The 12,767-nt window shown below is 49.9% G+C and overlaps 5 protein-coding genes across 5 annotated transcripts; 4 read left to right on the top strand and 1 right to left on the bottom strand.

Annotated features, from left to right (window-relative positions):
* Positions 1 to 252: 252 nt before the first annotated feature.
* EURHEDRAFT_551481 (chitin synthase C) lies at positions 253 to 3,776 on the top strand (the record flags this gene model as incomplete). The annotated part of the gene is made up of 7 exons (XM_040787540.1): positions 253 to 342; positions 423 to 867; positions 941 to 1,302; positions 1,372 to 2,218; positions 2,277 to 2,460; positions 2,527 to 3,169; positions 3,223 to 3,776. The coding sequence occupies 7 exons, from the start codon at positions 253 to 255 to the stop codon at positions 3,358 to 3,360; spliced, it is 2,709 nt and encodes a 902-aa protein (XP_040640907.1). The 3' UTR covers positions 3,361 to 3,776.
* A 303-nt stretch (positions 3,777 to 4,079) lies between these two features.
* Positions 4,080 to 4,979, top strand: EURHEDRAFT_375809 (DUF3425 domain-containing protein; the record flags this gene model as incomplete). The annotated part of the gene is made up of 2 exons (XM_040778782.1): positions 4,080 to 4,197; positions 4,258 to 4,979. The coding sequence occupies 2 exons, from the start codon at positions 4,080 to 4,082 to the stop codon at positions 4,977 to 4,979; spliced, it is 840 nt and encodes a 279-aa protein (XP_040640908.1).
* A 720-nt stretch (positions 4,980 to 5,699) lies between these two features.
* Positions 5,700 to 7,200, top strand: EURHEDRAFT_324245 (SDR family oxidoreductase). Its single transcript, XM_040778342.1, has one exon. It carries the CDS (start codon positions 6,010 to 6,012, stop codon positions 7,042 to 7,044), a length of 1,035 nt encoding a protein of 344 aa, XP_040640909.1. The 5' UTR covers positions 5,700 to 6,009; the 3' UTR covers positions 7,045 to 7,200.
* On the bottom strand, positions 7,201 to 9,108 carry EURHEDRAFT_324261 (putative cytochrome P450 monooxygenase). Its single transcript, XM_040778343.1, has 3 exons — positions 8,536 to 9,108; positions 7,509 to 8,480; positions 7,201 to 7,458 (listed from the first exon to the last, which is right to left on the bottom strand). Exons 1-3 carry the CDS (start codon positions 8,800 to 8,802, stop codon positions 7,357 to 7,359), a joined length of 1,341 nt encoding a protein of 446 aa, XP_040640910.1. The 5' UTR covers positions 8,803 to 9,108; the 3' UTR covers positions 7,201 to 7,356.
* Positions 9,109 to 9,745: 637 nt separating this feature from the next.
* EURHEDRAFT_451410 (transcription factor domain-containing protein) lies at positions 9,746 to 12,249 on the top strand (the record flags this gene model as incomplete). Its single annotated transcript, XM_040783948.1, has 10 exons — positions 9,746 to 9,825; positions 9,878 to 10,006; positions 10,071 to 10,114; positions 10,167 to 10,316; positions 10,369 to 10,877; positions 10,926 to 11,050; positions 11,103 to 11,175; positions 11,225 to 11,309; positions 11,358 to 11,729; positions 11,780 to 12,249. 10 exons carry the CDS (start codon positions 9,746 to 9,748, stop codon positions 12,247 to 12,249), a joined length of 2,037 nt encoding a protein of 678 aa, XP_040640911.1.
* Positions 12,250 to 12,767: the final 518 nt, after the last annotated feature.

The raw sequence follows: 12,767 nt of genomic DNA on the forward strand, positions 1-12,767 counted from the left end.
CGATGCTCCACAGGTAAACAACGGACCGTCTTTTCGTCGCTCTTTTATTAATATTGGATTGGCTTGGCTTTGCATAGCGCTCTGTCGCTGCGGATACTGCATTTTATTATTGCATCCTTCTTCTAACCAACCACCTAACCTACTACTTCCTCTGCCGTCCTCTCTCCGCCGATTTCTCTCGCTTGGTTTTATTTTTATTTCTTCTTGATCCAGATTTGAAGATCTGGATCTTCATCCTTCCTCCATTTCACAATGGGTACACAGTTCCCCTTTAGGAACTCCCATTCTCCTCAGGAGAGCCAGAGCAGCAGTGGCTACTCGCCGGCCACAACGCCTTATAGGGTGAGTGATTCAGCTTGCTGTCATCGAAACAGGGCCTCCGTGGACTGTTGGCTAACGCGCTCTGTTTTCCTGGCTTCCAGCAAAGCGGCCTCGAGGAGACTGAACAGGAACTGTCGCTGCTTCGCGGTCAACCCAGCCCGCAACCCGGCGCCCCGCAGCCCAGTCCTTTTGGCGCCCCCTTCGATAACAATTATTCTACCGACTCACTTCGTCGATACACGCTACACGACCCTGGTGTGACCGTGTTCCCGAATGTGCCGCCCTACGAGGGTCAGCAAGACTACGTGACCAGTCCCTACGGCGCTCCGGCGTCCGAAGGAGGAACGACTTCATCAGATGCGTGGAAGCGACGACAAGGACCAGGAACGGGCCTCTCGCGTCGCTATGGTACGAGAAAGATTAAGCTGGTGCAGGGCTCCGTCTTGAGTGTCGACTATCCCGTTCCAAGCGCCATCCAAAATGCCATCCAACCGGAATACCGGGAGTCGGAGGAGGCTTTCACAGAAGAATTTACGCACATGCGATGTGAGTCCCAATGCACAGAATGCTGGGATCGAGATTGTACGAGGACAGGGGCTAATATGAAGGTCGAATCCAGATACCGCGGCCACTTGCGATCCCGACGAATTTACTCTGCGGAATGGATACAACTTGCGCCCGGCGATGTATAACCGACACACGGAACTCTTGATTGCCATCACCTACTACAACGAAGATAAAGTCTTGACCGCACGAACGCTGCACGGTGTCATGCAAAATGTGCGCGATATCGTCAACCTGAAGAAGTCGGAATTCTGGAACAAGGGAGGCCCCGCGTGGCAGAAGATCGTGGTCAGCTTGGTGTTTGATGGAATCGACCCTTGTGACAAGAACACGTTGGATGTGCTAGCGACCATTGGTATTTATCAGGATGGGGTGATGAAGCGAGATGTTGACGGACGGGAAACCGTCGCTCACATTGTCAGTTCCTAACCACCCGTTCATGGTTCCCCAGAAGTCCCATTATCCTAGGAGCTAACACGCGTACAGTTCGAGTACACCACCCAACTCTCCGTCACAGCAAACCAGTCATTGGTGCGACCGCACAAAGATGATCCCAATACGCTGCCCCCGGTCCAGATGCTTTTCTGCCTCAAACAGAAGAACAGCAAGAAAATCAACTCCCACCGATGGCTGTTCAATGCTTTCAGTCGGATCCTCAATCCAGAGGTTGTGATTTTGATTGATGCAGGAACAAAGCCCGGTCGCAAATCCCTATTGGCGCTGTGGGAAGCCTTTTACAACGACCGTAACCTCGGAGGCGCTTGTGGAGAGATCCATGCCATGTTGGGTGAAGGATGGCGCAACTTGGTGAATCCACTCGTCGCTGCGCAAAACTTTGAATATAAGATTTCCAATATTCTGGATAAGCCTTTGGAAAGCGCCTTTGGATATGTCAGTGTGTTGCCTGGTGCATTCTCGGCGTACCGGTACCGTGCGATCATGGGACGCCCGCTGGAACAGTACTTCCATGGTGACCATACATTGTCCAGGAAGCTCGGCAAGAAGGGTATTGAAGGAATGAATATCTTCAAGAAGAACATGTTCTTGGCCGAGGATCGTATTCTTTGCTTTGAACTGGTGGCCAAAGCTGGGTTCAAATGGCATCTTTCCTATGTGAAGGCGTCCAAAGGTGAAACCGACGTGCCTGAAGGAACAGCCGAGTTTATCAGTCAACGGCGAAGATGGCTGAATGGATCTTTTGCGGCCGGTCTGTATGCCATGATGCATTTCGGGCGTATCTACCAAAGTAGCCACAACTTCCTTCGGATGTTCTTCTTGCACATTCAGATGCTTTACAATTTCGCACAGCTCGTCATGACCTGGTTCTCCCTTGGTATGTCCTGAAAACCTGCATCCCGAAACATTGGCCTTTTGATTACTGACAAGCACAGCGTCCTACTGGCTCACCAGTTCCGTCATTATCGACCTGGTGGGAACGCCTAGTTCGACAAACATGTACAAGGGATGGCCATTCGGTAATGAGGCGACCCCAATTGTGAACAACATTCTCAAATATGGTTATATCTTCTGTCTCATGCTTCAGTTTATTCTGGCTCTCGGAAACCGACCCAAAGGGTATGTCTTGCTTTTCATATCGGCAATGTTCCATGGCTAATTCTCTATTTTATTCTTTGTTGATAGTGCACGACTTCCGTATACGTTGTCGTTCCTGTACTTCTCCATCGTTCAGTTCTATGTCCTCATCTGCTCATTCTACCTGGTCGCAAATGCTTTCAGTGGTGGCACGTTAGATTTCGACACTGACAATGGCGTCGGCGCATTCCTGAAATCGTTCTTCAGTTCTGCAGGACCGGGTATTGTGTTGATTGCATTGGTATCGACATACGGTATTTACGTGGTGGCCAGTGTGTTGTACATGGACCCGTGGCACATCTTGACGAGTTCGTGGGCGTACTTTGTTGGAATGACGACTTCGATCAACATCCTGATGGTTTACGCGTTCTGTAACTGGCACGATGTTTCGTGGGGTACCAAGGGATCAGACAAGGCGGATGCGCTACCATCGGCACAGACACAAAAAGACGGGCTAAAATCGAACTTCATTGAAGAACTGGATAAACCGCAGGCGGACATTGACAGCCAGTTCGAAACCACAGTGAAGCGTGCGCTGGCGCCGTTTGAAGAGCCCGAGGAGGAATACGAGAAATCGATGGATGATTCGTACCGGAACTTCCGAACCAACCTGCTGTTGCTTTGGATCTTCAGCAATCTGATTCTGTCATTGCTGATTACAGCGGAGAGCATCTCTCGGATGTGTCTGACCGTGAGTTTCCTTCCCTATCGCTGTCCTTCCACGGATGATACTGATTTTGCCAGAACACGTCCACGGACCGGACATCATACTTCTTCCAGGTCATTCTGTGGTCCACAGCAGTACTGTGCTTCTTCCGCTTCTTTGGATCCTTGTGGTTCCTGGGTCGGTCGGGCATTCTCTGCTGTGTGAACAGACGATAATGTGTCAATGTTTTCTTCTATATCTTCTTGGAAACTTTCTTTTTTTTCTTCATGAAATCTGTTATAATCTATTTTCTTGATCTTTTTCTATGGCGATGAACATTGGTGTAGGATAGGGATCCAGCGCATTTGTCTTTTGTGCTATAGGTGTTTCTCTGTCATCATACCAGTCTTGGTGGAACTCGTTATTTCTCGGTGTTACTTGATAGATCCGGCTGCAGATGATAATTTTGGTCCAATGCAATATTATTTGACCTATATTCCGTTCCTTTCATAAATGAATGTACATCGAAAACGCCGATGGTGCCTCTCGAGGTATAGCATCCTTTTTATACAGTTCTACAAGATTATTACATCACGTCCAGAGCACTTGGTATAGGGTATAGAACATATATCCCCACTCAGCTCCAGCCCCATCAACACCCAAAATTTGCCAACAGAAAGGTGTCCACGTGGATTAAGTAGACATCCCTAACTGCCTAGTTATATTTATTGATTGTTAATCATGCATGCCAGGCAATCTTGTGTTCTTGGGAAGATATGGCCTTTCCTTAGAGCCGATGAAGCTCACGTGTCACTGTGCAAACAGAACAAACACGGGAAGGACAAGGCCAAGGGTACTCTGTATGCGCGCCACTTTGATCTGCACACTTTCCCCTGTACTCTGTACTGCCGGCCTAGTAAATGTTATCTTCTGTTCCTGCAATTGAATCCGGTCAATGCCACCAGACTCTAGCTCCTCCGACGTGACATCTCCCACCGACGATGACTGGCATGGAATCGTTGACAAAATTGAACGACGAAGGCGACAGAACCGAGTGAATCAGCGCGCATGGCGTAAGTACAGCCCTGATTGTGGTTCAACGCAGATGCTGAATCATGCGTGTCTCTGTGCAGGACTCAGGCATAAGCAAAACCCGTTACATGATAGACTGCCGTCATCGTCCCCCTCGGCCAACGAGTCCGCTTTGCTCCCCTTTGTGCCACCGAACCATACGCACGATGGATCATCCTGCTCGAGACCGGAATGTTTCTTGATCAGTTCCGAGACCGAGACTTTGCTTAAGAGGTTTGAATCTGCCGCCTATACAAGTTATATCCTCGGGTCGCCTCAGGCGGATCACCTCTTGACTTTGGTGAGGGGAAACATTTTTCGCGCTCTCTTCCACAATCTCTCCGTATTGGGGTTATCGAAAGAATGGATGAACGAGGATGCTCTCTCGCCGCTCGCTTCGGACTCAGAATCCCACCTTGTCCGTGATCTCGCAGTGCTACCGGTTTCCCTTCAGCCCACCGCTCTGCAACGAAGTGTCGAACACCACCCGTGGCTGGACCTGTTCCCCTTGCCTCGGATGCGGGATAACATGATCAGATTGGGAGACGCTCTGGATGAATACCAATTGTGTGAGGATCTCATGGGATTCTGGAACACGCAACAGAAGGATTCTATGCTGGTCGTTTGGGGAGATCCCTGGGACCCGCGGAATTGGGAAATCACTGAGCAGTTCCTGCGAAAATGGAGCTGGTTGATCAAAGGATGTCCAGAGTTGATTTGGTCTACAAACTACTGGCGCCGTCAACGTGGGGAGAAGAAGATTGCCTATAGGGGTTACGAATGATGACCGGCGGTGTACGAACCACTAGTTTCCCATTCGACCCGGACTAGTTGGGATCATACCGTTCTCGCGACAGCGATGTCTTGCTGCCAAGACTCGCCCACATGGCTTACTCAATCTCAATCCGGAGAGCATCGAAGTGCATCGAACAACCGCTTCTTTCGACGGTTTCTGCCAAGAGTGACCCACACGGGCAAATAAGCAACCGCTATGCGATTGGCAATGTTGCTAAGTCCGTTTTGGGTTATGTGGGCCCCGTAGCGTGGACCGCAAATCGCCTATCGATCAAACTGGATTCCTTCTATACACAGTACTCTGTACAGGGAAGCAATGGCGATATTCTCTGTGTGGGGTACGTGGATCACTGCTGCAACGTTGATTTCAAATGTTATTGTCGCCGTGGGCTGCGATGACACTTGGTCGGAGCTAACGAGGTTATTATGTACGGGACCCTTCGATCACATCACCGAGCAAGACTTGAGCACGGAGCGTATAGTAACAACTTCAGTTCTTTGTCAGGAGAGCTGCTGAAGTGCACAAGAGTTTCCCTGCTTCATTCTCCAGCAGGGCTGCTATCCAGAAACTCTCCCAATTCAATACATTAGTTTTGGTTATTGTCGATTCTGTACTGGACCTGCAAAACTCTTCGTACTCCGTAGACTATGGTCGTCATCTATAGAAGCTTCCTAATCAATGCGATAGGCTCTATTGCAATCGGCTTACGCCCAGTCCCACACATCTGTACCATAATCTATCCGAGGACCCCCTTAGTAGTGGAGAATGATCTCATTGATTTACGCCGGGATGCCGGTTTCCCGAATTATCAAGTCAACTCAATCAAAGCACCTGACTCGCTAATGCCGTGATTCCATGATACCATAGTTACCGTCTTTTCGCTGACAAGCTTATGACCGGTTAACTCCATGGTTGCTGGTGTTAAATAGAGAGGTTGCCGGCACGAGGGATAAAGCAATTGCCCTTTATCATCGACTTCTGATTGCCTTTGTCATATCAACATAACAGACCTGCCATAATGTCTACCGAAACTGTCCTCATCTCCGGTGCCTCCGGTTTCGTCGCCACGCACGTTGTCGATGCCTTCCTCAAGGCTGGCTATGCCGTCCGGGGAACCGTCCGCTCTCAGGACACCGCCGAGAAGGTCCGTCGCACATTCCCTCAGTATGCGGATAAGCTCAGCTTCGCTATTGTCCCGGACATTGGTGCTCCCCATGCCTTTGACGAGGCTGCCAAGGGCGTGCGCGGTGTCATCCACACGGCCACTCCCTTCCAGATTGAAGTTGAGGACAACGAGCGCGATTTGCTCATTCCCGCTATTGAGGGTACCAACAACCTCCTCGACGCCGTGAAGAAGAACGCCCCCGAGGTGCAACGCATCGTTATCACTTCCTCGTTTGCCTCCATCATCGACTTGGGCAAGGGTAACCGCCCGGGCCACGTGTATTCCGAGGCCGACTGGAACCCTCTGACCTATGAAGTGGCTGCTAAGAAGGAAACCCCTGGTGCTGCTGCGTACACTGCCGCCAAGACCCTGGCAGAGCGTGCGGCCTGGGACTTTGTCGAGCGGGAGAAGCCCTCGTTCGATGTGGCCACCATCTGCCCTCCCATGGTGTACGGCCCTAACATCAACGCCACCACCAACCTCACCAAGCTCAACACTTCCTCCGCCGATATTTACCGGTTGATGTCGCCCAACTCCAAGCCCACTGACCCCGTTCCATCCAACGCTTTCTGGTCGTGGGTGGATGTGCGCGATGTCGCTCAGGCTCACTTGAAGGCCTACCAGCTGTCCGAGGCTGGTGGTCAGCGTTTCTTCGTCACGGGAGGCAACTTCAGCTACCAGCAGTTCGTTGACATCCTGCGGGAGAAGATCCCTGAGATCCAGGACCGCGTGCCTGTTGGAAAGCCCGGTTCGGGTTTTGGTGGCGTTGAGCTGTACGGCGTCGACAACTCCAAGTCCCAGAAGGTTCTGGGTCTCAAGTACCATGACCTCGAACAGACCGTTGTTGACTCTGCGCGTGCTTTCCTCGAGTTTGAGAAGAGTGCGTAGAAAGCATTGCAGCGAAACATTGAATAGAGATACCACGATATGCAGTTGTACATAATTTGCACATAATTAATGTGTTAGACTTGTAAATATGAATTCATCATAACTGCAACAGATCAGTTCAGCACAGTAGCTAGTAGCGGTAGCAGCGAATGCTAATCTGAACCAGTAGTTGCGACGCTTAAAACGATCGTTCAAAGTATACTTCAGTATGCTTCGTGGTAATGGTTTTCACAGACAGCCCCGAGGTTTTGGCTTTTTCGAGTGGCTGTTGCGTGTGGCGTTTTCACATGGACCACTGCTGGTTCCGCCGACTTAATGCACTCTTTGCGCGAGACTAACTACCAAACGAGGTAGAAATCCAGCGTCTTGACTCAGTTCCTCCGAAGAATGTCCATCTGACACAAGGAGCTGCATCTGTTTCCACATTAGTCCCCTGAGGCTGGTAACTGGACATCATGACTCACGTTAAATTGTAGAAGAATCATAACAATGACCTTTTTCAATTCAAGGAATGCCACTTGGGCTGCTGCGCAAGTTCGTCTGCTGGTATAAAATGCCAGGAGACCTTGCTCCATGCGCTTTCGTTTCTGTTGATCTGCAACGAGCCAGCGTTTCGGTCGAAATTCTTCCACACCCTCCCCGTAAACGTCTTGATCAATCTTGAAATAGTCAGGCTGCCATTCGATCACTGTTCCAGTTGGAAGATAATTTCCAGCAATGGTTCTTCCGCTTCCAGGCACTGAGACTTCAATGCTAGATGTCGTAGCCTGGCAGCGTATCGACTCTTTGAAAACGGCATCCAGGTAGCGTAGTCTGCTCACTTCTTCCCACTGAGGAATATGTGATAGGCGCTCATTATATAAGGCCGCGTCTATCTCTTCACTCAATCGAGTCATGGTCTCCGGGTGTCGCAACAGCAAGGAGAAGGTCGAAACAAATGCTGTTGAAATCGCATTTATCCCAGCCATCACAACCGATAAGTAGTCCTTGGATATCTCGTACACTTCTTGATTCCGTCCTTCAATATCAGTGCTGGGGGGTGTCCAGGAATACTTCTGAGTGGACACACATAAGAGCTCCTGGCGTTCTCGTTTTAACCTCATTATAGGACTCCAGAGCGTCAGATATTCTACCGTCGATGGCTGAGGTCCTGTTTCAGCAACGCCTTTCTCACTCCTCCAAGTCGTCTTCGCCAATACCATGTGCACAAATTCCGACGCGAAGACTCGAAGAGGCCCTGCTACCTCGAGAATTCGATATCTCTGTAAAGCTGAGATTAGGCCACTCGCAGATTGATCGATAATGCCCTCATGATGCAAAAAGTTCATATTTCGACAAAGAAGGTCACTTATAGAGCCACGCCGCAATTCATTCGATATACAAATGCAGGATACGGTTTGTTCTCGTTCCATGATCAGAAAATCATCACAAATAGACTATGTAGGCTACTCGTCAGTCCATGCTCCTAGTTTTGGTTTTAATTTTAAATACCTTCCCTTGGTCTCTGCTACCATAAATCCGCGCAATGGCCTCGGGCTCAGAGATACTGACCACATTCGGCCCTGTGCGAACCACCTGGCCGTGCCTCTGATGCAATTTAAGCAGACGACGGCTATAATTGGGCGATTTTCGAGAATACTCTCGCCAGAGGTCCGAAATACAAGCATAAACTGGACCTGGGATCTGCCATAAGCGGGTGTAGTTGTAGAGAATGCGAATAGACAAGACCAGGACCACAACTATCGCATACACAAGCATGATGAAGATTAAAAGATATGTGAGATAGACATGGAGCTGGCCATCACTTTATTCCATTCGCAACAGCCGGCCTTGCGGGTAGTCCCGTAAGCTGTATGCGTCAAAAGCTCGCATGTTCGCTTCCTGACAGGCCCCTTTTCTGCCAACCGCGATATCCCGACAGAAACCGGAGGGACCCGGGGGAAGCAATCCCAGTCTTCTATGATTCCGCGACAGAAACGAGTTCATAGTAGTAGTAGTAAAATGCGGTCCGGTCCCGGTCCAATGTCCTTTCGCGACTGGCCAATGCCATTAAGATCCTAGTCATTGCTTGTGTTTTCCCCATCTAGCAACATGAATTGGCCCGCGACTGCTGCCAACCCCACCTCCGCATGACATGCGGATACAGTAATTGCGAACGTGAGCTGTTTCCCTTGACACAACCGCGGAGAACGGCAGGCCAAAGCATATTTATTAGGGAAAGAGAACCAAAAATAATCAACGCCGGGCGTCCGCAATCGAGTACATAACAGAAATGGGGACCGGAAACGCTCCGATTCCCGCACTGATAAGAGGCACACTGATTGGTGCGACCGCCTTCCAGTGACCCGGACAGTCATTATGGACGTGAAGCTCAAATAACCCGAGATCTTCGAGGACACAGCGATTTCTGGATCGAATGGCGATTCTGGGAGGCTCGGAGTTTGTGGGGTAATGCTCCGTACCAACAGTGGTCGAATTGGTGGTGCTGCTGTTCGACGAAGCCGGTAGAAAGCCGCTTATCTCGCAAATACCGACAGGAGAATATTATCAAGATCTGAAATTCTCGATCCATATCAGTTTTGTTTCATTTTGTATCTTCTGGAAGTCCTCAGTGGTTCAATTTGTTCAGTTGTTGCTTACCTTGCCTCCGTCACAACCTGCAAAATGCCTTCTTGACGGTAGACTCTCTTGTCTTCTCAAAATGACGCAAAGCAGGCCTCGGAATCCATTATTACATCGACGCTCGCAGGCTCGACCAGGAGCGCGACGATCGATGGTAGCGTATGTTCTTGCTCGAGCTGCAAAATGAGGTCGGAAAATTGACGAGAAATAGATGCAATCGATGCCGTAACCGCAAGACACGCTGTGCTGGAACTCCTCCCCTGCCCTGTCCAGCATGCGAAGAAGCAGGCCATGTGTGTGTGTATTCTGATGCTGAGAAGAGAGTGTCTGTTCCGGAGAGGTGAGGTTGAAGTCACGGCGTGACCCGAAAGGGAAATTCCAGATAAAGGGGCTGACTGTAGCAGCTATTTGCGACAACTCCAATCTCAAGCACATACGCCACGGCAAAGTATGAGCCTGTCCAATTAGTCAGGAATTGCATGCTAATCAAATCTATATAGATGACAATCTCACTACCAATATTCTACCATCGTCGTCTCTCCCGGGTTCAACGCAGCCCACACCCATCACTAACAGCAGTAACGTCGAACGAGATGATTGGTGGTATGATGGAACAGATAATCTATTTCTTAATCGATCTGGAGAGCACCGTATGTGAAATTCCACCCTAATTGCCCCCGTGGCAGAGCTGATGCGCAGCAGATTTCGTGGGAGCATCCTCGGCCACCCACCTGGCCAAACGTTTGAATCCATCGTCGACCGACCTCACCTGGGACGTGCGCCCACTATACGATGATCCTTCGTCTCTGCGTCGCTCTGTGTCTCGGGTGCTGCCTCAATTGCCACCATACGAATTTGCTAAGCGCCTTTTCTGGGTTCAGTATAAGTTCATCGGGGCCATTTTTTCATTGATTCACCCGCAGGACTTTGAAGAGAGATTGGATATTGTCTACAACCAGCCTGCAGACTTTTCGAATCGAGATTCTTGCTTGATGTACTGCCAGGTCCTGCTGGTCATTGCATTCGGGCTCATGTACTCTGTGAACCAGTGGTCTGGTGATGACGGTCCTCCGGGCTTCAAGTATTTCAAGTACGCCCTTCGCTTTTTACCGGATATCCACGAGGAAGGCTCGATTTTCTTCGTGGACGTTCTGTGTTATGTTGCCTATTATATGCAGAACCTCAATCGCCGCGATGCTGCGTTTCTCTATGTAGGTGACCGACTGTGGCTAAAATAAATGAAAACTGACGACAATCAGATTGGTCTTGCCTTACGAATGGCTATCTCATTGGGCCTTCACCAGGAAGTTTCTGATCAAGCTATAAGTCCGATTGAACGAGACCGCCGTCGACGAGCATGGTGGTCAGTCTACAGCTTGGATCGGTATGCTCACAGTGAAACCTCGAAAATGTGTGATGCCAACTGACTCGGATAGAATACTCTCTGTTAAGTCGGGAAATCCAATTACAATCCAAGACGAAGATATTGGGACTGCATGGCCACCTCTAGTACGCCTTCCTGGGGACACCGCAAGATCCCGTTGCTGACATCGAACAGGAAACGTCTGTAAATGTTCCGTGGCCGTCAGTCGTGCTTATGCATTATATTAACCTGTCAAGGATCTTAGGCAGAATTGGAGAGGGTAAGGATGCACGGACTTAGGAACCTGACACGTACTAAGGTGGAACAGAGATCTACCGCAAAAAACCTCGCTCCGGATCGAATTTATTGGCGTCTGTACAGAGCATTACCAATTCTCTATCCGACTGGCTGCGACACGTTCCAGATCAGCTTCGCATTGACTTTTCCAATCTCGACGCCCCTATCAGTCGCGAGTGCGTGTCGATCAGCTTGCATTTCTATTCATGTGTCAATATGACTGCAAGGCCGCTAGTGTTCTATGTCATACAGCGTCGACTGGATGCAGAGGCCCGAGAATATGCGACGGAAGATTGGAAAGACGGACTGTCTCAAAATGCAGCAGCAGTAATCGATAGCTGCATAAGAGCCGCTCGCGCTACTGCCCTAATCATGGATGCTGCTGCAAAGCAGAATTTGATCGGTATGTCGCTCCGAGGCGTATTTCCAAGTGATTTTGACTGACTCTGTTAGCGACGTATGGCTATTTGGATGGCGAGTACGCGTTTTCCGCTGCCCTTTTGCTAGTTATGGTCAACGCAGCTTTCCCACACAACGAAACCAATTCTCGAACAATGGAAATGGCATTGGATCTTCTGCGCGGCATGGCTGACCGTGGGAACACCTATCTCCGGTCCCGGCATTCCTTACTCCTGGAACTTCAATTCGCCATAGGACCCAAGGCATCCAAGCGAGGGGAGCCAGCCACCGGCGCTCCTGCTACACCCAGCAGCTCCCAGCCGCAGAGTCCCCCTGTCGCCCCCATCGAGGAAACTTCGATTGTTACGCCGATGGAATGGCCCCTAGAGCAGGACCTACCGTCTATCTATGATATCTCGTTCAATTTCGATATCAACGACGACCCGGGGTTATGGGATGGAGTCCTTGGGCAAATCGACATTGATATGGACACAGATTGGATTGAGAATACTTTGCGACGGTAGTCACAATTTAGTACATAGTGCATACAACAAACTACATATATCGCTGCCTGGGTGATCCAATTGAACATCACCAACAAACCGAAACTCCATATTATTATATCGTTGTACAGAGTAGTAGAATACAAGACCTAGACTCCCTTAGCAGTAATGAGTCAACGACTCTTACCTCTCTTCGCTTGTACTCCGTAGTCCGTAACAGTCGAATTCTACTATGAGCCAAGGAGCAAGGCACAACGGTTTCCTTATCTCTAGCCCTCTATCGTTATCTTATCGTCGGCCCGATGCTGCCGACCATCGGCCCGGTAGGTAAGCAACGAGGGGAAGAGTGATTGCGAGGAAAGACGAGAAAGCACGACGAGAGGGTCTGATTGCCGGCAATTTCGGGACGCTGGAGCCCAAAAGGCGTATCGGAATGACTCCCCTGGCTGTGTCGGAGTTGGGGTTATCAGGAGGTTCTTCCGGGGTTATTGTTTCCTTCCCAGATGTGACGTACCTATATTAACTCGGCGCCCCTCGTC

The sequence above is a fragment of the Aspergillus ruber genome (genome assembly GCF_000600275.1).
Source record: "Aspergillus ruber CBS 135680 unplaced genomic scaffold scaffold00006, whole genome shotgun sequence".
Lineage (NCBI taxonomy): Eukaryota > Fungi > Ascomycota > Eurotiomycetes > Eurotiales > Aspergillaceae > Aspergillus > Aspergillus ruber.